General features: G+C 37.7%; 1 protein-coding gene across 1 annotated transcript in view; it reads left to right on the top strand.

The window, feature by feature from the left end:
• The window catches only part of PHIP (pleckstrin homology domain interacting protein), a 108,463-nt gene that overhangs the window by 25,769 nt on the left and 57,267 nt on the right, over nucleotides 1-25,427 (top strand). Inside the window, exons 8-15 of the mRNA XM_034060633.1 lie at nucleotides 3,206-3,427; nucleotides 4,015-4,115; nucleotides 10,960-11,030; nucleotides 11,775-11,875; nucleotides 11,997-12,037; nucleotides 12,426-12,524; nucleotides 14,381-14,534; nucleotides 15,490-15,624. Coding sequence (XP_033916524.1) covers nucleotides 3,206-3,427; nucleotides 4,015-4,115; nucleotides 10,960-11,030; nucleotides 11,775-11,875; nucleotides 11,997-12,037; nucleotides 12,426-12,524; nucleotides 14,381-14,534; nucleotides 15,490-15,624 — 924 coding nt within the window. The remainder of the gene's footprint in view (nucleotides 1-3,205; nucleotides 3,428-4,014; nucleotides 4,116-10,959; nucleotides 11,031-11,774; nucleotides 11,876-11,996; nucleotides 12,038-12,425; nucleotides 12,525-14,380; nucleotides 14,535-15,489; nucleotides 15,625-25,427) is intronic.

Genomic DNA, 25,427 nt, shown 5'->3' with positions numbered 1-25,427 from the left:
AATTACTACTGGAGTCCTAGCTTGGGTGAAATTAAGAGAAAACACAGAATTTGTGTTGTACTTGCTTCTAGACTGCTCTGTTACTTTTATTTATTTATTTATTTATGATCATGCCTAAGGATAATAGAAAAATTGAAGATTAATGCTCAGAAAACATTTGTGGCACTGTCCAAAATAGTGCTTAATAAGTAGGGTGCTCTAGCATGCTTCAGGTTTAGAACTTTTAGTGTAAAAGAAAGGGGTTGACTGGTTATTGTGCGGTTTTGCCTATGGATTACTTATTTTCTTTTTCCTTGGATCATATAACTGCATTAACAGAGATGGGTCCAGGAGAGATGAGGGAACTGGCCAGTGGCACTGTGAGGCCATTCTTGGTTGTCCTTGAAAGGCCATGATAATAACAGATTCGTGAGGAATGGAAGAGAGCAACTGTCACTCTTGCCTTCAGGAAGGGCAAGAAGGGTATTTCAGGAAACAATAAATCCTTCATGTCAATCACCTAAGAAGCTGATGGAGCAAATCCTCCTGAAAGCCATTATCAAACAAAACAAGAAGGTGATCAGCATAGATCTACGAAGAGGAAATTATTCCTGTCCAACTTGATAGCCTTACACGATTAAATGACTTAAGTTGGACGAGGGATAGTAGTGGATGGCTGTTTTTTCCTGACTGCAGCAAAGCTGTCAGTGCTGTCTCCCATAGCATCCTTACTGACAAACAGATGAAGTACAGGCTAGGGGAGTACAGTGAGATTGAAAATAGCCTGAACTGCCAGGTTTGAAGGGTTGTGATTAGCAGTATAAAGTCCAGCTGGAGGCCAGTCACTAGGGGTGTACCAGAGGGTTTGGTACTGTGGCCAGTATGTTTTAACATGTTCTTTAAGGACCTGGGTGATGGAATGAAGGGCACCCTCAGGAAGTGTGCAGAAGGTAACAGAACAGAAATGGTTGATGCATCATCCTCTGTGACCTGCTTTAGCTGACCATACTTGAGCAGTGGGTTGGGCTAGATGATCTCCAGAGGTCCCTTTCCACCTCAGTGGTTCTATCTGTCTGTTGCTGTTCAAATCTGCAGAATATGGTTATTTTCCCTGGGCTGGCACTGCAGCAGTCTAGCAGTTAAATAAGGCAAATGTTTGCCACAATTTCAGTGTGGAAGTTTTATGCATAAGTAGAATTAGTGTAGGCTATACCTTTAAACTACCTTGATTTCACATGTTGGGAGCCCCCCTGCAAGATATTCTGTGGGGTTAAAATGTCACCAGTGCTCCAGTGTAGCCTTTTTGCTGATGCTAAAGACCTGTAGAGAGTAACCTGTATTTATGATCTGTAGAAAAATGTGTGCTCTCAGTGTACCTAAATACAATCAGCTTGCTTTCAACTATTTCACAAACTGAGGCTATAGCCATATCTCCCTGTATTGAGAGATGTGTGTCCTGTCTGCATTGGTGTAAGGAAGAGAGAAAGTGCCGTGGATAATTGCCTGTGAGCCAGAAACAGCTTCTTGTTCACTGAACAAAATGTAAGCCTGAGGAAGTTACCTGGTTTGCAGGGCATTGCTACAAATGAGAACTGTGTATATAATTGTTAAGTAATGGCATGTATGTTGTTCTTCTTCTCCCAAATAGTAGTTTTGAATCTGAACTAAGGAGTAAAATTTAGCTGCTTTTTCAGGTAGAGAACTGATTTTTTAAAAATATAGTAATACTATAAAGTTGGGGAAATAAATTGTCTATTCATCAGCATTAATGTAAACAGGCTAGTCAGTATTTATTTAGAAAAGTTAAGAAAAAGCTTTCTACATCCTTTTCTGCATCCCAGTAGCTTCAGGATGTACCTGGGTTCCTTCCTCAAAGCATTGCCTTGGAGTGTTTGCTTCTACTCCACATGTAGTAGCTGCATTGGTGAGAGCCTGCTGAGCTGGGTATTGGTGTTCTGGGACTGGGCTGCCCAGAGCAGTAGATAAATAGGGCTGTGGCAGTGTGGAATTTCCATAGCTGCATGAATGTAGTCTAAGAGTGTACTAAATAAAGAAAATATCTATAATTTACCTGCTTGTAAAAGCTGTAATGTTGAAAATAGCCTCTAAATATGAGACTTTTGGTTGTTAGATGCTTGCATTCACTGCATGCTTGCCAGTCTTCTAAAAATGTGGCTGTTGTACTTTGGATACCTTTTTTTATAAAAGGTGGATGATAGTATTGCCTTGCCTTCTGACATCTGTAAAGAATAAATCCTAGAGGATTTCTGCACGCAGATAAAAGAGGAAAACCCAGGTGAAATACTGCAATGGTGTGATATTGTAGCTTGCTGTGGCACATGTCTGTGTCCGGTAGCAGATCAGTGGTCCCCATGTTAAAACCCAGCTCCCAGCATTGTATTGCTTCTGAACCTAAGCAAATGGGTGAAATGTTTACAGCAATTTTCCTGTCAGTGTCTCTTTGCAGTGTTCAAATGCCATTGGGTTGACTGAGCTGCAAAAACACTTTCAGATGCAATAAAAAAATGAAAGGCTGAGTTCTAAAATTGTTGCTAAGGCCATGACTTTGTTGTATGCAGACAAGCAGATGTTACAGTAATGTGGGAATATCAGCAATATAGGAGTTAAGTATGAATAGGTAGTGAAGCCTGTAAAGTTTGTTGACAAAAAGTGGTCATTTTAATGTTCATTAATGTGAATAACAATGCAGAGTTATGGTACTTCAGCTTAATAATGGCATAGCTGTTAAAACAAGCTCTTTACCTCACTGTTACTTGGTAAGCATACTACTAATGTTGACTGATAGGGCATGAAGATCAAGCTAGGAAGATAAGGTACGTAAGTGGGTGTAGTATCAACAGGCAAACACTGCACCAATTCGTAATACATTTTCACATTTAATGTAAATTTTCATTTCAGTGTATTGCAACAGCTTCTTCAATTTGGGCTGGAGTTTTGCAAAAAGTGTCTTGTTGAAGAGCATAAATCCAACTTGCTGCAGGATTTATGATCTGTTTTATAAATGCTTTATGCTTTGTATATATACTTTTGAAAATTAATGTAATCTCGTGTTTTAAATGCAGTGTGGAAAACTGTTTAAAGCTGGGGGAGTGGGAATGTTCATCTATGTATGCCACTAGTTCTGTTTCTTGGTTAATTGTGTTAGTTAACTGTAATATCAAAATCACTAATGGTGTGGTTGAAATGACTTCTACCTTACTTCTAGGGATCAGATGATTGCCTTGTAAAAATCTGGGCAACAGATGATGGAAGATTGTTGGCTACCCTAAGAGGGCATGCAGCTGAAATATCTGATATGGCAGTGAACTATGAAAACACCATGATAGCTGCTGGAAGCTGTGATAAAATGATCAGAGTTTGGTGCCTTCGAACTTGTGCACCTTTAGCAGTTCTGCAGGGCCACAGTGCGTCTATAACATCGTTGCAGGTAGGTTTGTGCTTTGCAAATTCACCTGAGCAAGAAAATGAATCATTTGACTGAATAAGGAACCACCCAAGAATGTTCTTTGTAATAAAAATGCATGCCTGGCAACAAAGCCATGAAGTGAGAAGGAATTTTCATGGTACACATTGTGAAATAACGTGTCTATTGTCAAAATGCCTGACCCTTAAAAAATGCCACACATAATTCTTGTTCAGAAAAAGTTGAATGGCGCATGTGGGCAGTTCTGTTCTGAAGTATAGCTCCTTTGTAGGCTGTGATTCATAGTGCAGGTACACTGAGTAAGAACAGCAGTCACTGCTGAATACTTTGGTTTGTTTCTGTTTAGAGTTTCGTGCTATTTCACATGGGTTGTGGGGGGGGAGGAGAATGCAGAGTGCTTTGGCAAGTAACCCAGAAGGGTTATTCTGAAGGAAGAGATGAGCTCTGAGCAGCATCATGTTATTTTGGTGTGAGTTATAATTTACTTTCCCTAAGTACCGTTTTGTGTCAGAAGTCAATGACTTGAGGAACTTCTTAGAACATCTGGAACAGATTAACAGGAAACCTTTTCTTTTTATTTCTTCCACCAGTTCTCTCCACTGTGCAGTGGCTCAAAGCGATACTTGTCTTCAACTGGGGCAGATGGAACAATATGCTTCTGGCTGTGGGATGCTGGCACCCTTAAAATAAAGTTAGTTGCTGTTTTATTAGTTGCCTTCTTTTTTTTTTTTTTGTAGTTAAGAATAATATTCAAATGTTTGAGATAAAAAATTGACTAAACCAAAACCTGTAATTGGCTGTTTCACTGTGTGATGTAGTTATTGCTTGCTTGTCTTTTAAGGATCATATAACATTTTGTGGAGTGAAGCATGTAACTTTTTTTTACTCTTTTGCTGTATCTCTGTCACTTCTGTAAAAAAGTTTAATGAGCTATTGTTGGGATTTTTTGTAATGTCAAAGTTGGCACTTTTTGATTTTGTTCTGGTCTCAAGCCCAGATGAAATTAAAATTATGTTGATAAAATGATTGCTATTTAGACTTGAAAATCCAGTGGTTTTAGGAGACTGTAATGTCCTAGTAGGATGGGGTATTTTTGATGTTTGTTCTTTCCCTATCTGTATTACCTTTTCTTAGTTGCTCCTTACAGTAGCATGGCAGGAGGCAGAATTCTTGGGCAGCTGTGTTTTGGTGGCTGAAGTTGAGCCTGAAGTTTCTGCTTTCAAAGTATAAAACATTTTTAATGTTGTCAGGACCCTCAAAGAGACACTTTTTTAAAATTAACTTGTTAATTGGCTTTCAAATGCTTTTTGGTCCTTTTCCTTTAGCACAAAATGCCTGTAGCTTAGAATTGGAAATAGTTGTTTTGGTGATTTAACATTAGTGATTTAACTTTGGGGATGGGATATGTTCTTACGGATGTATTCTCCTGGCAGGTAGGTTCCTTTTTCTTGTAGTTTCTATAATTGCTGTTAGAATTACTCTCCTGAAGTGCATCAGGTTTATGTAGGGCTTGCAGGTGTGTTTGCCCAGGTACTTCTCTAGTTGTCTGGCCCTGAACTATTTTGACATTCTCTGGGCATCTTGGCTCTCTTGATACTGTAGATGAAGCTGCTTCTCAGGCTGTTAATCCTCTGTTGACTGGTGCATGCTGTAATCAAATTAAGACTCTTTCTTACTCAGAGGAGGAGATGGCTTACATGCTTATTTTTAATGTGTGAAGAAGAGGAGTTGCCACCACATTATTTTTCTTAGTGTCTCTTAAGTCTGAGCTCTTGTTGACAAGATGAAATCTTAATCTGCCTGATTTGTAAACCTTTGAGCCCACGTTTCTCTCTCTTTCTTTTTTTCTTCTTTTCCTAAGTAAAGTTTGAGTCTATGGAATTGAATTTTGAAACAAATGCTGTCATTGGAGAATAGCGGAATCCATCAGAATTAAATGGGTTATAGTATATGAGCTGGGAGGTGAATGTTTAGAGATCCTGAATGTTTGGATGAATCATGGGGTCGCATGGGGTTTATGTTGAGGTAAAACTTACAGAGTGAGAAAGCTAACGTCAGTTATGGTAGGGGATTCTCAACTCATTCCTTTCCATGGTGATATGGAGAATAAAATGAATAAAAATTTACTGTCAGATGCACTCAGCAAATAGTAAAGGAATAAAGGATTTTTGAGTAATGCTTTCATTTCTGAGTAGTCACAGCGGATGTGATCAGGCGGTGGCATAGAGATTAGTTCAGCTGTCTTGTGCAGCTGAAGGAAGGAAAGAAGTGCAGTTCAGCAAGGAAGTGGTCTGGAAAACCAAGTCAGGGCAGTGATTAACCACAGAATGCAGATAAAGTTTTGAGACTGGAATTTGTGCCGTCCATACCTTATGTTCTGGAAATATTTTATACATTGCATTTGAGAAGACAGAGGAACCCTTTAAGCTCTGTTCTTCAGTGTGGAAAAAAGATGAATGCATGGAGACATGAACAGTCATGGGTGTCTTGAGGAGGTCATATAATGAGTAACTGCTTTTTGGCCCTTACTGTACTAGAGGTTATCAAGTGAGGGTAGCCAATTCCAGGTTGTAAGGAGATGGTTCTTTACAAAACACACAGTTATGAAACTCCTTGCCACAGAGTATTAAGCATTATAGGAAGGTTTAAAAGGCATCACTTAGTGCTTTTTCTGCTCTTACACTTTCAGTTTACACTTTCAGTTTTGGCTACTTTGGAGGCAGGATACTGGTCTTGAATCTCTGTTTGGACTTGGTAAAGCTATTAAGTATTTGAAGTAACTGACACTTTTTGTTCCAACATAAGACTAAAACAATCTATGATTATATGATTAAGACTTGATAAAAATATGATAAAATCTAAATAAGGAACAGATATGTCTTTTCAGACTGGAAAAAGCTGTATGTCACATACAATGTCAAAATAGTTGGACACACAGTAAAGTCTTGATGTAGCTCTTTCTGAATTGAACAGTATACTAGTTCAGGGGAGTTTGTTAGTTACGGGAAGTTTCACTTACAGCTTTACTTACAGCTAAACTATAAACTTTTCTAGCCGTGGTTGCCATGCTTATTCCAGTAAACCAAAATACATGATACACGGACTCTTAGTTTCCAGGTAATTTTCCACAAGTAAGCTGCAGTGGATGGTCGGTGTCATAACAGTCTTCAATGAATTGATTGTACTTCCTTACACCTTTAGATTTGGATCTACTTCCAGAGCTGCAGCAACATGCAATCTGTTCAGTAATGGGGGAAAACAAGTGCTAGCAATATAAGAGTATCAAGAAAAATAGAAATTCCAGTTACTTTTTCCAAAGGCCCTTTGTGAGGTAATTTTTTTAAAAAACATGACGTGTAGGCTATCTGCAGGAGAGAATAACTGGTGGGGTGGGAAGTTTGTCCTTCCTTTTATCTGTACAGTAAAAAAAAACAGGCTTGTTTCTGTTGGGTATCTCTAAAACAGAGGAAAGCTGGCAGAGAAAATAAGATCTCTTCCAACAATTATTCAGGCTATGAGCCTGCAGCCGTGTATCATGGTTGCAGTACCACTCCCACCCAAGGAAGCTTAGGAAATCAGAGCTTTCAAGCAAGACCAAAAGATCTGAGTTGTATAGGTGAAGAAGGGTGCTATCACATGCAGAACTTGATTTCATGTTCTTCCTGAGCATCACTGCAGCCTGTCCATCAAGAATACAGTTGTTATCAGTGATGAAAGTGTTACTGAATCATCCAGTACTTTAAATGGGAACTGGTGGTGAAGTCTTGAAATTTCTTCTGCTTAAAAGACAAAAAATCTGTATCTACCTATACTCTACCCCTTGCTTTTTATACTCTGTACTACTTGAATCATCTGGCAGTAAATTAAGATTATGAGCTGTTGCACAGCCTCATGATGATCATGCGGTTGATCGTAGTTTCAAGATGATGGGCAGTGCCAGCAGTACTTTGCTGAACTTTTTCCGTGAAATATGGGAGAGGCAGTGTTTGCATACACTACTGTCTTCTGAGTGCTCTTGAATTAAAAAATAACCAGTTTTGTTCTTAACTACACTGAAAACTGTTTCAGTGGAAACCAGCTTGATGGTTAAGTCCACTGGATCAACTCCCTGTCTTTAAATGAAAATTGGGCTTAGTTCCTCCTGGGAAGATCTCCCTCTGAAGGGACTCTTTCTCTGTTAGCTTCGTCAGGAGACTAGGAAATGGAAATTTTTGTTCTTTATTCCCCACTTACAAGATCAAAATAATGATGGAGCATTTATTTATCTCATAATGAAAAACTGGAAAACTCGCTACCTTGAAGATTGTAGTATTTGCCATTAAAATGGACTTAGACATCTTTTAAGCCTCTTAGTGTCTAGTGCCCTATCCCAGTTCTGCCAGTTCTGTTTTCTGATTGGTTTTATTTTAGTTGGTTGGTTTGTTGTTGTTGTTTTTTTTTTATCTCGCAAATGTTTATTTTACTTCATTCTTAGATGTAAAAAATCCTTGTATTCAGCTTTGCCAGCAGCTCTGCTGCAGTATTAATAGTATCTCTGAAATTACAGACTTCCTATGTTGGTTTCCCAATTTTATGATAATGTTGTTAATTGAGGCATGTTCAGTATCTAGGTCACACATATGGCTCACACAGGAGATGCTTGGTGACAGAGCTCTGTTTTGTTAAATTGCAAAAGGACACATTAGAGTAGATTTAGTACTGTAGGATGAATCACAGCCATTGGCATGGCTAACCACAGAATTCTCATGTTGTTCATGTGCTTCTGTGACTAGTGTGATGAATGCACGTTCTTCAGTACTATAGACCTTCCTGTGTGTTCTTCTTCTTTCAGTGAAGAGATTTCTGACCAGGCAGTTACCATGCATGTCTAAAAGCAGTAACATTCCAGGTAGATTCTGGTTTCCATATAGAGGAATGGTAAGGTTGGTTGTTACTGCAGGTAAGGAAGTCAAGGAATGTGGGTCAGACAAGATGGGAAAACAATTAAAAGTTCAGGCAACCAAGATTTCTCCTGTATTTAGTCTCCTGTTGTTATTCTGGATAGTGATAGCAAACACAAGAGTTGGATTCTGTGTCAGTTGGCAGTAAGGAGAAGAGAGAGAGTCAGCCTTAGGTCGACAGAAAATGAAGAATAATCTGCCTCAAATTTAACAGAGAATTATTACAACTGATCAGTGCATCAAAGTTAAATTAATTGCACTGCAGAATATTTGCAGATGTGTCTTCTCTGAGAAGGACGGTGAGTTTTCTTGTTAATCTTCTGCCACCTGTTTGGATCACGTTTCCATTATTAGTCTGCTACTGGCAGACCATAGGAACAAGGCAGCAGAGCAGTCTCACAAATTTGGGTAGAGGAGCTTACCGTACTGGGGGTTTCCCCCCATAATTTTAAAAAGATTAAGAAAAAAAAAAGGGTAGGAAAAACATGTGTTGATGATTTTGATGTTCCTGTTTTGGACAAGGTGTTGATTTCTTAGTTGTCATAAGTGTGATGTTATACTTCCCATATGCCTTTCTTAATCAGAAGGCATTTGATGTTAAAGGGGCTGGTCGTACATTGGAATTCTGATATGTTGAACCTCGCTTGTTAGCTTGTTTCCTGAGAAGTCTTGCTTGAGCCACTACATGTCCAGGTTGAGGTTAGTCTGTAGAGCTGAATTAGGTAACCATTCCAAATTTTGAGGCATTTATATGACTGAGAGTGTCCCTTAGTTGAGGCCTATAGACCAAATGGCTTCTTTGTCTCCTGCTCTATTTTTTGACTGCAGCCTCTCTGATTTCTGGATTCGTGTTGAGCTTTTCCAAGAGGAAAATGTCTGACCAGGGCTTTTCTGGACCTGTCTATCAAATGTTTGTGAAGGTATCTTTGTGCCTTCCAGCCACTTAATAGCTGGATGATTGAAAATGTTTTAAAGCAAGACAACTAGCTTGGTTTCTGTATGTTGCAAAATATTATGCTTTTTTCCCCTTACCTTGCTTCCCAAAAATACTGATTGCCTGGCTTATGTTGCAAAGACCACAGTCTGCTCTGTCATAAAAGAATGACATAATCTTTTGTTTCCTAATGCCTACAGTAGCACACGTTAGAGAGACATAGATTGGAGAATTTAACTCAGTTATTCAAACTAGAATGTAAGTGCATACTTGCTCTATTTTACAGCTGTCCTAACTCCAAAGGCAGAGTTCACAAACCACAGTGGAAGAAAACAGCAGCCTATTTATCTATTTACACTTGCTCCAAACTAAGTAAGCTGCATATTGAATCATCTGATAGTTCTTATGTTAGTATGTTAGTTAAGAAGGGTTTCAGCTGCTGTAGAAAAGATTTGTGTTTTGTTTCGTGTATCTTGTTGTGAAGTTTCCTTGTCATAAGTCTGGAGGGAATAAACTTAAAACTCCTGGAGGAAAGTTCACAGAAAACAGCCTATACTGAATGGACAGTTTGGAGAAAGATTTCTTAACTGATGCTCATGGTGTGCAGTACTTTGTTTTATACATAGGCACCACTGAAGTTTAATACTTACTACTTTCTTTGAGACAGCAATAGATGATTAGTGGAGAAAGGTCTCTTATAAATCTGCCTTCAGCTGAAATAAATTATATAGACCATTTTGCTTTTAAACGATAAAATTTTGGATAAGTTATGAATATGCATTCTTTTATGTTGAAACAAATCTTTAGTGATGACAGTTGTGGGTGTAATGCTGCTGTTCTCTAGTAAGTTTGTTCTTTGAGTGAAGATTGCAGATGGTATACTATGCAAGACCACCTACTGTTCTGAGGTTGCTGCAGTGCATGAGCAGAATTGAAGTAATGATTGAAGAGCCAGATCTGATTTGTTTTGGTTTTATACAATCTTAAAGTGCTAAATCTATTGAAGCTTTAGTTCTGCATGCATATCAGGTTCTGAAATGTCTAAAAGAAAACACAGGCCATAAAGGAAAAATCCTTACAAACTTCTAAACATTGTCCTGGCATTCTTTGGGCACTACTTGGAGCTAGCCCACAAAGAATAAGTGTCCTCTGAACAAACTGGTATATCCTAATAATGTATGTTATTTATTTAAATAATATTTATTTATTTATTTTATTTATTTGAATTTCTTTTATTCCTCTATAAAGAGTGGCAATCCCTGCTTGTCTCTTGTGAAAGCAGTCATGTGCTGCAGGAGAAAACCTGAGTTCCAGTGCACCTAGTGGTTTAAAACTGAACATCATGGGCAACTGGCTCTAGTGCCTTCTGTTCTGCTTTGCCGATGACTTAGGGAGAGTGTTTTGTATAGCAGGAGGGAAGAGAGGAATGGTATTTAAGTTGCGAGACAACTCTCCTTGATACATGGATTACTTAGTCCATCTGGATGTCTTAGTTTCCTAAAGATCAGATCATGAAGCATAGTCACACAAAATTGTTTATAGATGGGCAGCCATCTGTTCCTTCATATTTAATTTTATCCTTCTGTGCTTTATTTCTAAGATACTGACTTATTTTTTGAAGCCCTATTAGGAGATTGTTTAACTTGTTTCTTTATTTCTAGTCCAAGGCCAACAAAGTTTACAGAACGCCCTCGTCCCGGAGTCCAAATGATCTGTTCCTCTTTTAGTGCTGGTAAAAGACTTCTGTTTTGTTTTTTTTTATTTTTTTCTCTTATATCAATATAACAAGTCATTTGGGAAGTATAATGATAAAAGTATAATACATTTACTGTAGCATATTTCTTGTTAATAAGATGCAGTCAAGTTAAAGTAGCTATTAAAAACCCAAAAACTAAAAATAGAAATTCAGAATCTATGCATTAATGCTTGGCAATATGGAAATTCTTGAAAACAGTTAAATATGTAATATTGAAAGTACATTTTTGTCAGAGTGATCCTGAGATTTGGCTTTATCTGAGGTGGAATTTATGGGGATTGGGACAAGGAGGTTCTTATGGTCTGAATTTTATTGATTCCAGAGTTGGCAGTTGAAGTATACAACCTAAATAATTTGATAAAGTATCAGAATGACAGACTTATTTTCAGGAAGTTTGCTAAAGCTCAAGCTTTACTGAATTTTTGTTACGATTGAGGCTTCTAAGGCCTTAGTCGCAAACAAATTGCTGTTGTTAGCTGATCTTACAGGTACATCTGCAGATGTGTTTTTACCTGAGAGCATATGTGAGGTAATTTAACTCCAGTTAAACTTTAGAGTTTCTAAATCTTGTTTTTATTTAAAGATTAGTTACATAGGTGAAATGAGACACAGCTATAAAGGGAATACATTTAAGTATTTGATGTTACAGCTGTATTGAAAATACTGTAATAACATTAGATTGCCCTTTTTGCTTAAGTCTTATTTGTTTGTGTTTCTCAGGTGGAATGTTTCTGGCCACTGGAAGTACAGATCACATCATTAGGGTTTATTTCTTTGGATCAGGTCAGCCAGAGAAGATATCAGAGTTGGAGTTTCATACTGTAAATACTTTTTTAAAATTACATATGTATTTGATTAAAGGAATACTTTGAATAAATTTGGATATTTTGTATTCATAGTTGACTCTTTTTTTTTCTTTTTCTACTCTTTTTTTTTATACAGGACAAAGTTGACAGCATTCAGTTTTCTAATAGCAGTAGCAGGTAAGCAGATAATTTGTTTATCCAGAGCTAGTTTTTTTGACGTGGTGGACATTTGTAAATACCAGTTTCAGCTGGAAGGCTGTTTAAAAAAAATTAGTTTTTGCTTTGAGGTTCATCCTGTTAAATAATCTGTATCTACTGGATTCTTCCTGTTTTATTTTAATAATACAGGGGGCTCAGGATTTCACTTTTGCAGGTCTTAAATTTTTTTTTTTATTGGTATGGGAGATGGTTTTCACTTTGAACCAGTAGTACAGTATTCTGACGCTGTTCTGACTTACTTGTAGCTTCCCTTCTCAACTTCTAAATTTTGGGACTTCAGTTTTCAAGTGTCTTTTCCGTACAGATCTGCCATTGATGTCCAAGGTTTTTTTTCTTATTTTCTTAGATTTGTGAGTGGAAGCCGTGATGGAACAGCACGAATCTGGCAATTTAAGCGAAAGGAATGGAAAAGCATTTTATTAGATATGGCTACTCGCCCAGCAGGGTAAGTGATGTAAAATGTTCTGCTATAGGTAGATACTTAAAGGCCATTGATATCATTTGCTGACTTACAGTAGCACTGTTTAAATGCACAGTATGCTTGTCTAGCTCTTGAAGTCCAATGAAAACAAATATTTGACTATATATTCAGCTATGAAAGTAGCTTGTCTTCATAATAGCTCCACTAGTATTTTGGTTAGACTAAAAGAATAAAAGATACTCACAACACATTAAAGGTCAAATTTATATGGCTTTTTACATAGGTATTGATTCCCAAAGAGAGAAAACCAGGTTGAATCTGTTCTTGAGACTGCTTTCATTTTAGTAATACTTAAAGATACTGTGGTATCTGCATGCCCGGAAGAACAGTATTGAGTTCTTTCATACCATGTGGCAAAGCAGATAAATCACTGACTCTGTAACAGGTTTTCATTTGTTAAAACAGGCTGAGAATTTACAAGATTTTGTAGGTATGGGAAACTTCTGTGCACTGGAACAAGCAACAAAAGAGGCCTGAAGGTGAAGAATAACTTAGTAGGGCTTGTGGCTTACACTGTTTCATTTTGGCATGGAGATTTTTCCAATGAACATACATTAGAAAGATTTAAGGGGTAAACTTTTTTCCCCTTACTAATAATTCTGTGTGGTTTGAAGGATGATATTTAATAGGGGGAAAAAAATGACTTCACATATAATCCTGTAGAAGGATGTCCGAAAGGCTGAAAGAGGGATAGAAGCGAAGGCTAAATCTGATCTAAACATCTAATGAAATTACAGCTTAGAGTATCTTGTCAGTTATGGACAGGCGCAACAAAACAAGGATATAGAACTGTTGGACAGGAGCATATAAAACACTGGTACTCTTGAGAACAGACTAATTTGCTCTTTCTTAAAGTGCAGCCTGTAAGAATTCTTAGTTATACCTAATCCTGGTAAAAAATAGGAATGAATTCTTCATCATGGTCACAAATTGTGTGAACTTCTTTGAGGAACTGAACTGCTTATTTCAGTAAAGCACCTTTAACTGAATGCTGTTTTGTCCTTTCCACTAGAGGCTAAGTGCAGTTCCAAATTTGATGTTTTCTGCACAAGCACAATTTTGTCAAAGAAAATGAAGTTACTGCACTGAAAGAGTGAATTCAGCTTATAAAGCCTCCTGGGTTCTGCAATGAATCTAGAAGAGAGTCTGGCTATAACTACATTTTCTGTTATTGAGTTGTTCAATATATACTATTGTGTAATGGAGTGCTTACTATATGGAAGATTCTGTATTTTGTCTGCCTACTTGGTGGTAACATGCTGTTGTTGCGTTTGGTTGATGTTTTCCCAGAAATTAATGTACTAGAGAATTCAGTGTTGAATCATCTTGAAACCGCAGTGACAAAAAAGGAATTTTGGAGTATTCTGATAGATTGTATTACAGATGGCTAGTGTTGGGGTTTCATAGGGATAAAAATAAAATACATGCAAGATAAAGCACCATTATTATTGATAGTAAAGTGATGTAAGGGTGGTGGTATAGTACCTAAATATAGGCTGAGAATTTAACTCATTTAAAAATATCAGAATACTTCTCTCCACGTTCGTAACTACTTGTTACAAATACTCTTCAGGACAAATTACTGCTCACAGATCAACATTTTTAAGATATTAAGAGGACTCTGGTTATTCCTTAAGCTACAATTTTTTTTGTGGTTGCATGTGCTACATATTAGAAAACATCTTGTTTCTTCAGTTTCTTGAAGAAGTAATGCTTCTCTTTATAATAAAGAAAAATAGAGAAGTATTTCATGTGTTAGGGACATAAAAATGTTTTGGCAAACTAGGATTGCTTTGAAACTTTTTGCTCTTTTGTTTTAGACAAAGTTTACAAGGAGTTGAAGATAAAATCACAAAGCTGAAAGTGACCATGGTAGCATGGGACCGCCATGACAACTCTGTTATAACTGCAGTAAATAACATGACTCTAAAAGTCTGGAATTCTTTCACTGGCCAACTCATTCATATTCTCATGGTAAAATGTTCTATCTTGATGTTTTAATCATGAATGCAAAACTTACATATGCATTATCAAAATTACTCCTTATGTGGTTTTTGTTATTGTTTGCTTGTTTGTTTTTTTCTGGTGTTTTGGGTTTGTTTTTTCTGTATGAAAACTGCCTTAACATATGTCTCTAGATAACTGAAGGGTAATAGAGATGTCTGTCAGCTGCTTATTAGAAAATAAAGCTCTAAAGTTGCAAATAGCCATTGCTGTTTAAGATATCTAAAACTAATTTTGGACTTTTTTTCCCTGACATGGGATCTTGAAGGAAAGAATGAAACAATTGTTTCTTTTTACACTTATTTATTATGACAAATGTTTTGAAATACCTTTAATGGGTAAATTTACCCTGTTTAGCAAAGACACTTCTGCAACTTAATTGCTTAATGAGTATAAAAAATAGTCTTCTAGCTAGACTAAATCAAACATCATTTTTATCTATGTCTGGTACTTTTTTTGTAACTGAGAAAATAGGTAACTAGGTGCTCAGCCAGAGATGGAAATATAATTCAGTATTAATTTTGGAGATATTGTTCTCTAGTTTCTAGTTATGGATCTGTTTGATTCTTTATGGGTCTAAATTAAATTTCTAACTGCTACTCTGCTATACAATTTGAAATAGACAGAGCATTAAGACCAAAAATACCAAATGTTATAGACTCTTAATATTTTAAAATCCTACCAAAAGTATTAGGACATGCTTGTGAAGGTGATATACTTTACGTACTTCTTAGGAAGCTAAAATTGCAACTGGAAAGAAAAGAGTATGTGAAAAAAGTGGTGAAAAAAGTAGTATATTTAAAGTAGTTATTTGCTGGACACTTTCTTAGGTTAATATTGCATTTACTAGTGGTGTTATATTGAATTCCTAGGTAAGTATTTAAGACAAGCCTCTTGTTCATCTCACTGTATCTTTTAATTTCAGGGGCATGAAGATGAAGTGTTTGTACTTGAACCTCATCCATTTGATCCAAGAGTTCTCTTCTCTGCTGGACATGATGGAAATGTCATAGTTTGGGATTTGGCAAGAGGGGTCAAAGTCCGATCTTACTTCAACATGGTAATTATTGTGCTTTATGCAGATATGCCAAATCAACCTTCCTAAACTTTTTGCTTTTAGTACATTATGTAGGCCATCTTGAAGCATGCATTTGTGTACAGGGCAAGATCCTGCATCCAGTGAAGTCCAGATAGATTCCTATTCAGTTTAGTGGGGCAAGGATTAAATCTGTAAAATGTAAAAGTTGGGTTTTTTTCTGTTTTTCATAGTGCCACCTTTCTATATGCTTCATCCACACAAAGTTGAGTTACTAGTTTACATTGTCAGAGATCATGAGTAAGAGACAGACAAGGTGACAGAGACCCTGCTTTTCAGTGCTCTGTCTCCTGCCTGGGGACCCAAGGTGGAACTTGGTTTATTTTTGCATTACTAATTCTTAATCTGGCTAAAGCTCTTCAGGAGTCACCTGATCTCATACAATGTTGTTGTGTGCTGCCTGGGCCCATTGGACAAAATGCTGTCAGCCTTTCTGTGTAGAGCTTCTCCACATGCAGGTTTCAAATTTGGTCTGTTCTGCACTAAACTATTTCTTCTGGAAGATGGATACATCAGGTATTTCCATCTGTTTCTTGATATTAAGTGGGTCTTTGTACATGCCTTTTTTCTCAGGAAGGTAATGATGTGTTGTGCAATTCAGGCTGTCTCCTGGAGAAAGTGACAGAAATCTTTGTAGAATATGGAGAGACATTGAGAATGCTGAGAGTAGGCAAATGGGCTTCATCCAGCCTTCAGCCATAGTGGAATAGCAGTCTTGGAGACCAGCATAATGAAAGTCATCTGAAGAAGAGACCTGCCATATATGTACCCACCAAAAAAAGGAGCATTTAGAAACGAAGTCAAGCTAGGAAGGTCACTCTGAGCCTAAAGAAAGATCCTGAGATTCACAGTATACTGTACAGATCAGAAAGTCTCTGAAGAAATTCTGCCAATTTTAATGGAGGAGAGAGGAGACTAGACTCCTCCAGTACTGACCTAGGTTCAGTAGTGTTCCCTTTGCATTGATTTCTGTAACTGAACTTATGAAGGATCTGAGACAATCGTCTTGGAGCTGTGAGTACAGATCTTCATTACTCAATACTGTTCACCAGTTGAGGTTTACGTTCTCATTGCATGGAATTGCCTTTCTAGTACTAGTCAAAATGTATGTGATAGTTTTTGTGGAATTTAAGGTCAGAAAAGGCTGAGCTCATCTGTTCTTTATAAGACAAGCCTATTTAAGAGCTATCAGAATTTAAATTATAGATGGCTGTGACAGAAGGCAGATCCATGAAAGACTGAAATAATTATTTCAAGGGTGCAGTACAACACAAGCACCTAAAAATGGTAGAGATCATACACATTTTAAGATCTTTGGAATCAGAGAAATATTTAGACAATCAGAAGATCTCAGCAGCTAGTAATCTGTGCTTCATGCTAGAAGTGAATATGAGAAAATCTGCCTTCCGGGTGAGGTGAGGGGAACTGTAAATCTGTCAGTTTGTCTCAAACCAATAAATAAGTCATATAGGCCAGGTATGCAAGAGAGGCATCTCTTCACAGTCTCTGAATATTTCAGCAGCCAGTCTTCCATGTTTGATGTTTCAAAAGACATAGGTGGAAATTAGAGGTTTTGTTAGATGACTGGGAGGGGGGGGTATGCTTCTAGATTGCATAGTCACCTTTGTAGAGCTGCAAATGTCAAGTGTTTTGGTTTACTAAGGGAGGGCATGAACACATACATTGCTGCCAGTCTTCTCCCAGTTTCCTAACTGGCATATCAGGTGGGAACATTATCAGATTAAACAACATTAAATTATCCTGATAAACCACAGTTACCTTCATTGACTTGCTCAATATGTCATCTCATACTTCTGAGAAACAGTACTCATATTTAGGAAATGGGGAATTTTTACAGATTGAATTCTTTTGCATCAGACAGGGAACATCATCTGGAGGAATCAACCTGAGAGTTGAATGACATGAGAATCCTGATACGCAGTTCAAGAACTTTGTATTGTCATGCTTGATAAGACAGTGTCTATAGTACCAGATCTGCCACTGGGTGACTTTGTCTTAACAAAAGCGCCTTAAAAAAAAAAATTCAGACCGTGGGGTGTTTTTTGAAAGATGACTGCTATCTTAATGTTAATCCAGTCAGGTATTCCCATCCTAGATGGGTTGCTTGGTACATCTAAAGCCTTATGGTGAATCCCAAAAGTTGAGTTGGATATTTTTAAGTTTTGTTTGTGCCACCCATCCCGAAATCTTTCATTGTCAGCATTAAAAAAAAAAAAGGGGGTGCAAGCAGTGTCAATTAGTTTGAAACTTAATTTCTTTCATCCAGTCAGGGAATGTGAAATTGTAAAGCCATAGTAACCAGATACACTTTTTGTTTTGTATTTAATTTAACTGGGGGGAATCAAAGTTTATTTGTGCTTTGATGGTTACAGAGAGGTGTCACGAGGAAACTCTGGTGGTCCTACAGATCATTCTCCCCTATGTTTTTATGCTTAAGATTTGCTGTTAAATCAGTTGGCACAGTCACAGTTTATTTGAAGACTCTTCAGTTTCTTTGTCAGTTAGGTATTTGTCAGTCTTTATAGTTACTAGTAAACTCAGTTCCATAAGCGACTATCTACATACATGGGTTTACTCTCAGTAAGTATGTCTATATTTTATATATTCTGTGTTTCCACCTGTAGTCTTCATTTGATTTGATCTAGGTCTGTAAGTATTGCATAAATCTGTGCTGCACTTCATGAGCATTCAGAACTGGCTTAATTCAGTGAGTTTATTCAGCTAGACTCGGGGAGTGTGTCCTTTACCCCAGAGAATGAAATTTGCCATGGATGTATCAAGAGTGTGAGAGGGTTAAAGCTTTCTAGGAGATTTTGAGATGCAGAAAGCAAGCCCTGAGATGGTTTTACATTGCATGGGCAAATACAGGTACTTTCTGTTTTGTGCCCTGTATAATACCCCTGCCAGTCCTGACTGAATGCAGCTGCTAATGAAAACTGTGTTGTCAGTGTATTTTTTGTCATTCATTTTTCCAAGGAATCTGGTGAGGTCATGGCTTTGGTGCTGTAATATTAAGGCAGTTTCACATGCTGTATTTCCCAGTACAGATAAGCATTTAGCAGACTTCTGAAGAAACAGGGTAATGAAAATCTGAAGTGGTTGCTGCAGCCAGTTGTTTCAGAGCTTAAATATTTCACAAAAATAGTGGGTTTGCTACAGAATGATAGCACAAAACCTTGTAAATGTTTAAATTGTGAGCCATTGCCCAGGGCTTAGGATCACTAAAGGGATTGACTGTTGTGGTACCTAAGTATTGGGGACCAAGGTCCTTGGTCTCCAAAGTGCAATGCAGTATCCTACCAAATCTTTAGTTTACTGAGCAGCAGATGAGATTTAGGGGTCCCCATTCCAGGAAAAAAAAATATACACTGAGTGGTGGGTTATCTAATGAAAGCCACTGTGTGATAATCTATATAGAGACAGATTTGAAATGCAGTTTTTTACTGAAAGCTGCCGTGAGGCATGTAGATCCCTTGTGTGGTAAGGCATCTTTCCAGTAACTGAGGGAGGTCCCTGTTCTCCTGAAAGGAGTGTGCAGGAGCAGGTGGCACTCATCTTTTGGGAATGCTTTAACTAATGTTAAGCTGCTGAGCTGAGAAATAGAAGTCCTAGATTCAATTCTGTCCTCGATGGGAAGGTATTCAATTCAGTATCTGTCACTTACAGAAGAGGGTATCTCAGCTATAAATGTTCTAGACAGGACTTCTTCCCAACTTTCTCTTGAAGTTGTGCCACTGTGGAGGGGCGTGAATCTGTAGCCGGTGCGTTTAGACACTTCTGCTAGGCTTGTTTTGGAAATCATGTATGGAAATCATGTTTGAGGCAAATTGGAAAGTGATAGAAATAGCCTTTGGCTTCAAGCTTCAGGCAAGCTTTTGAACTTGAAGGGTTAGAGCTCTCTTATGTCATGGGATCTGTTTTCTGGTGTTCTCGCAAAGTTACTTAATAGACCCCACACCGTCAGTTTGTTGGGAATGCCAGGGTTGGCACTTGTATGGTATGTGCTGCATCTTAGCCTAAGGCTTGTAGTTCTTGTAGGCTTTAAGCAGCAGTTTCTCAATTCTGAGAATGTACAAGGGGGGAAAGAAGACTACAGGTACCTAAGGGTCTTCCAGATCAAACAAAAAAAGGTGCCTAGTAATGTTAGGTGGATGCACTGGTTTGGTGATTGGGTTTATGTTGATGCTGCAGTTTGGACACTAAGTACTGGTGTTCCTCAGGTCTGACTCCAAATACTTCTGTAGTGTTAGTGCTGCCCTTGATTTTTATTTTTTTGGACTCAGTTTCCTTTAAGCATGCTTTCCTTTAGGGAGTACCTCTTGGGGGACGAGCTTTGCTGATTGAGGCTGTCTGTCTGCAGCCTGTGAGTGCAGGTTTCTCCTGTGATAAAGCTGATAGTTGTCACGTGAGTGGGGTGCCTTGTAGAAGGATATTGAAAAAAGTTGCCTAAAAAATTGTAGGGTATGTACAGGCCTGTAGCTCTATTCTTTCTGGTTCTTTTTTTAATAATTCGGTTTACAGCATAGCTTTATGAACAGTTTATGAACAGTTGCAGGGACATATGGTGACTGCAGTTACTTTAGAAGTGTGCCATTGGAAGTATGAAAACTGTACTACAGTAGCAAAGAATGAAAGACAAGGTGAGAACAGGCTTTTTTTACAGTATTTGTCACTGAAGAATATTGGATTTTTGTACTGCATCTTTGGGTGTAATTGCTTTGACTGAATCTGATACCTGACTTAGCAGATTTTGTAAGTAGGCATTGCAATTACTGCACCAGGAAGCTTGTGTATTAGTTGATAAGGACAAGCCTCATGGTGTTTTCAGAAATCCTTTTGTTAAGTAGAAATTCAGTAGGAATACTGATGCTTTTAAATAAAAAATATTTTCCTGGTCAACAAATGAAAAAAAACAAAATCAACCCAGTCCAGCTCACCCCCCCAAAAAAAAAACAAAAAACAAGCAACAAAACATATTTCATGGCTGGGTGTTGCTCTTCTGTTTTACTGGATTGATGCTTCTTGGGAGATGCTTCTATGAGAAGCTGGGCTTTGCTGTAGCCATTAGTAGGAGGTCTCATGTCTGACATGATTCATGTACCTCAGGGGAGCCTGTGTGCCTTATGTTAAGGTCAAACTTCTGCTTACCTGTAATCTCAGTGTGCTTCCTAGTGGTTGTGAAGAGTTCATTTACTTTACGTTACCTTAGCACTAAGACAGTCTTTCTGATCACTGGCAAGTATTACAGTGTTCTTTGCAACGTGCTCTAAGTGGGTGGTAGTTCTAAAACCCACTTTGAACTCAGTGCAAAAGTGGCCTTAGTCCTTTAGTCATATTCTGAAGAATGCATTGAAATACCCATACAAAAAAAAAAATGCTTTTATGATCTTGTGTTAAATTCACAGATTTGAATGCTTCAAAATCCGCCTACCTGTGTGACGTTATCTGACTTGCTGAAAGGCTAAGCCACATTAGCCTTTGATGCTTAAAGGTCACACTGTGTATCTCCAGCTGTTGTGAATTTGATGATGAGTCATTTTTTAAATGCCTAAAGTACATTTCATCAGAGCATATAGAAATGCTATGCATATATTTCAGAAACGCATTACAGCTCGGGCTTTGTAAAGTGGTGATCTGAAGCAACCTTCAGGTTCTTTTTGAGGAGGAGAAAATAAACATGAAATTCCTCACAGAACCTGTTTTCCCCTTTTCCCACCTTCAGCTTCCCTTGAAATGACAACAAACTGTTACATTTATGGAAGAAGAGCTTTAATCTTTCCCAGAAACACCACTGTTCTTCTCTGTGTCACTAAGTAAATGTTGCTTGCCCAGGAAACCAGACTGTTACTTCAAGAGTAGATGATTTCTTAAGGCAGTGTAACTTAACAGCTTGAATTGGTGTTTGTTGTTCTTATGCTGTCTGACCCACTTTTATGGGAACCATCAGGAAAAAGTAGGGGGGACAGACAAGGAAACTTTAAAATCCCAAAGCCCTACGGGGAGGCTGACCTTCCTGTTGCATTAGTATTGGAGGAGATACAGGGTATACTTGCATTTCTTGGCTGTTTTTGAAAATTTCTGATCTGATTAAAACATGTTTTTCATTAAGATCTAGAGGGACACGATATCTTTGATAGTTGTAGTTGCTGTAAGGTACGATGAGCCTTCTTGGGGCTGTTCAGCCTGGAGAAAGGAAGGCTGCATGGAGACCTCATAGCAGCCTTCCAGTATCTGAAGGGGGCCTACAGGGATGCTGGGGAGGGACTGTTCATTAGGGACTGTAGTGACAGGACAAGGGCTAATGGGTTGAAACTTAAACAGCAGAGGTTTAGATTGGATATAAGGAAGAAATTCTTTACTGTGAGGGTAGTGAGGTACTGGAATAGGTTGCCCAGGGAAGTTGTGAATGCTCCATCTCTGGCAGCGTTCAAGGCCAGGTTGGATGAAGCCTTGGGTGATATGGTTTAGTGTGAGGTGTCCCTGGCCATGGCAGGGGGGTTGGAACTAGATGATCTTAAGGTCCTTTCCAACCCTAACTATTCTGTGATTCTAGGATTCTTACAGGTCTTCAGGTGTCCTAGGAGAAAAAAAAATGGTATTTTTTCTTTTTAACTGGGGCATAGATCTCTGTACCAGAATCTTGTCTGTTTGCTTCCATTCTGGGCACTTTTCTGTTGGAAGTTCATGGTGAATAGTCCCACACTTCTGTATAGAATACATTTCTTACATTTTATGTAAACAGGCAAGATATCCATAACTAGGAAGCTCATGACTTGCATGTGTTGTTTCCAGTATGCTTAATAATTAGCAACAGATTATGAAACATAAACCTTAAATGTGAACATATTTTAAACAAGTAACGACACACTTTGTTTATTTTACAGTATGTTAAATAGCTTATTTAAAGATTTGGGTAGTGTGATGAGCATGGTTTCTTCCATCTGTATTAAAACTCATATATTAAAACAGGTACAGTGTAAGCAGCAGAATTTAAAAGTGCAAATTTTCTAACAAGTTAATGTTTTGCAGCTGCTATTTTAACAAAAGTTTGGTAATATGTGATTTTGTCCAACTTCATCTAAAATTTCCAGCATAGAAGCAAATTACTTGAGATTTTAGGATAAAGTCTGGATTTAACTGTAGAATAAAAGTTATTTTTCCTTTTTTGTTCTCCTTTTTTCTTCTAAAGATAATTTGTGACAGCTAAAAGACAAATGGAGACAAAACTTTGTGGTTTTGGAGTTCAGAGATTGAAGGACATCTTACAGCAGTACTTCAGAAAGCTGGTCAGGATTTCTTAGCAAGACTTAAAGATGTGCTACTTAGCATGACCAACTTAATGTTGTTGGCTTTTGGATTTTCGGTGGAGGGGGTGGTGTGTGTTTGTTTTGGTGGGTTTTTTTTTACCACAAATTAAAGGGAAAATATCTGAAAAGAGAAAAAATACCACAGCTTGTTTATGTAGTTTTCAAGCAAATGCATAATACCTTTCTCAGCATTACTTAATTTCTTCGAGAACCTTACTTTCTTCGAGAAAGGACTATATATTGTTACTTTAAAATTCATTATCAGTTAATTTTAAATTTCCTTTTTAATTTCTATACATCTGCCAGGTACATGAAGTGAAGCAATGTAAGTAAAGCTCGACAGACATTTTTTCAGAGCTATGGTGGTTATCTCTGGGTATTCCTGAGGTAGAAGTTGTGAAGAACGAATGTTTTGCTTCACTTAGAGATCTTTCACTCTATAATTTAGAAGACAAGGCTTCAGCATCTGCTTTTCACATTTAAAGGATTACAACATGACCATATTTCTAACAGTTACCATTAGAAAAGTTAGGTGAAAGAAAATGTGTTGGAAGGGTCTTGTGATGTTGCAGGACTGCTCATAAAATTTTATTTACTTTGCTGCAGTAGGTTTGATTAGACTGCATTCTAACTTTTTATGCAATGAAGCATATAATGCTTTCATATGATCAACTACTCACAAACAAATTTTTAGGTCCTTCGTTTCCTGATCTGTCTTAAAGTTTAGACTCAAGCTCTTAGGACTGATAGTAAAAAAAAAAAAGTTACTCTCTTCGGTCCTTAGCTTTCTTATTCAGGTTGCTTATTTCTTGAGAGCCCTTGGGCTGAGGAAACAAAAAGTGTTTTTGATGTGCTTGTTTTGAAGGTGATCTCTGGAATTCGTTTATTTCATTTGATTGTTTTGAAAACAAATGGAGTAATAGAATCCGCAAGCAGGTACTATCCTACCATGTAAGGTCACCCTTTTCTGGTTACATGATGATTATACTTGTATAGCTCTGAAATACAGCTGCTGTTTCAAATGGTGTCTTAATGAAACAGGTGTGCTTCTTAGAAGTGCTAGCAGAAAATCAGGAAATGTAGTGATGCGCATTATGACAAAGCAATAACTGTATTTAAAACATTAAACTCTTTGAAACTGAAACTGTATTGTCACACATCCAGTGAGAAAGCTTGAAGCAAGTGGATACATTCATACTAGTTTTGCTTTACATTCTCTGTGTGAAGTTGCAACGGTTGATGTATGCCTTTTCATATCACGGTTATTCTGCGCAGATGCAGATAAATGTTTTATACAAAACAAAACACTGCCCAAACAAACTAACCCCACATTGATGTTAAGGCTGAAAGGCTCTGGCCACATAGACATGAAGAAATCAGGACAAGACTGCTGAAGCTTGCATCCAAGCTTTTGGCCCCAAGTCTGTAGCTAGCTGGCTATCTAATTAACGTGAAGTTGTCTGGTACTGTTCCTGGTTCCATGTGTTTCTTTTCCAAGTGGGTCCTTAATTATTTTTATAGGATTTATGGCAGTTGCGTTGCATGGTCCTTTTACAAGCTTACACATTTTCCCCAACTTTCTGACAGTTTATCTTTTGAAAATTTTTAATAAAAACACTTGTTTAGCTTTGTTCATATTATAGATTTATTTGAAGCTACTTGCATAAGCAGTGGCTGAAATTGTCATATACAAAACTTGACCATGAAGAAATCAAGTTCAAGCAGCCTATGGAATTTTCCTGATTTCTACAGAGGAAAATGTGGAGGGTGTAATTCTGACCCTACTTGAAGCTATTGGAGAGTCTGCGCTACGGTTGGAGCATCATACCATCTGGATGCAGAGATGTGTTGGCGGTTTCCCTGCCCAATCTCTCTGCCCTCTTCCCGCATCTTAGGTTTTTATATAAATGAGAAAAATTGGGAAACCCATTGAGGTGATAGTAGTAATGCGTTTAATAACGGCAACGATAACCTACTTTTTGTGAATTTGGACACACGCATCTCCTGTTAATGACTGTTAAAATGTTTTAGTATAGTTTAATCCCTGTTTTGCTTAGAATTTACGGTCATTATTATGGCAACAACTAATTTGAGTCAAAAGGGTTTCTTCCTGCAAATTGTCAATCAAGCAGAGGCTACTAAGTTGCAATAGGATTTTTCTGTGTGCTCCTGCTCCTTCAGAGAGCTGGTTGGTTGTCCTGTAGCTTTGAGTGGACACTTTGTTCCAGGCAATTCCTATGCTATGCCTCCTCATCTGTTGTAATTTTTTTTTCCTGCCCTATTTTCTGAGGTCTGATTTTTCACTGATCTGTGCAGTGTGGTTCTTTACTTTCTGAAGCTACTTCTTCTGTCAGTTCAACCTGATAAACTCTGAAGCCCTAAAATCATGTCACTTACAATATTCTTTCCTTTTTATGAATCAGTAAACCTTGCATGGCC

This window comes from Melopsittacus undulatus, chromosome 3 (genome assembly GCF_012275295.1).
Source record: "Melopsittacus undulatus isolate bMelUnd1 chromosome 3, bMelUnd1.mat.Z, whole genome shotgun sequence".
NCBI classification, from domain to species: domain Eukaryota; kingdom Metazoa; phylum Chordata; class Aves; order Psittaciformes; family Psittaculidae; genus Melopsittacus; species Melopsittacus undulatus.
This window is presented reverse-complemented; position numbering and strand designations above follow the sequence as displayed.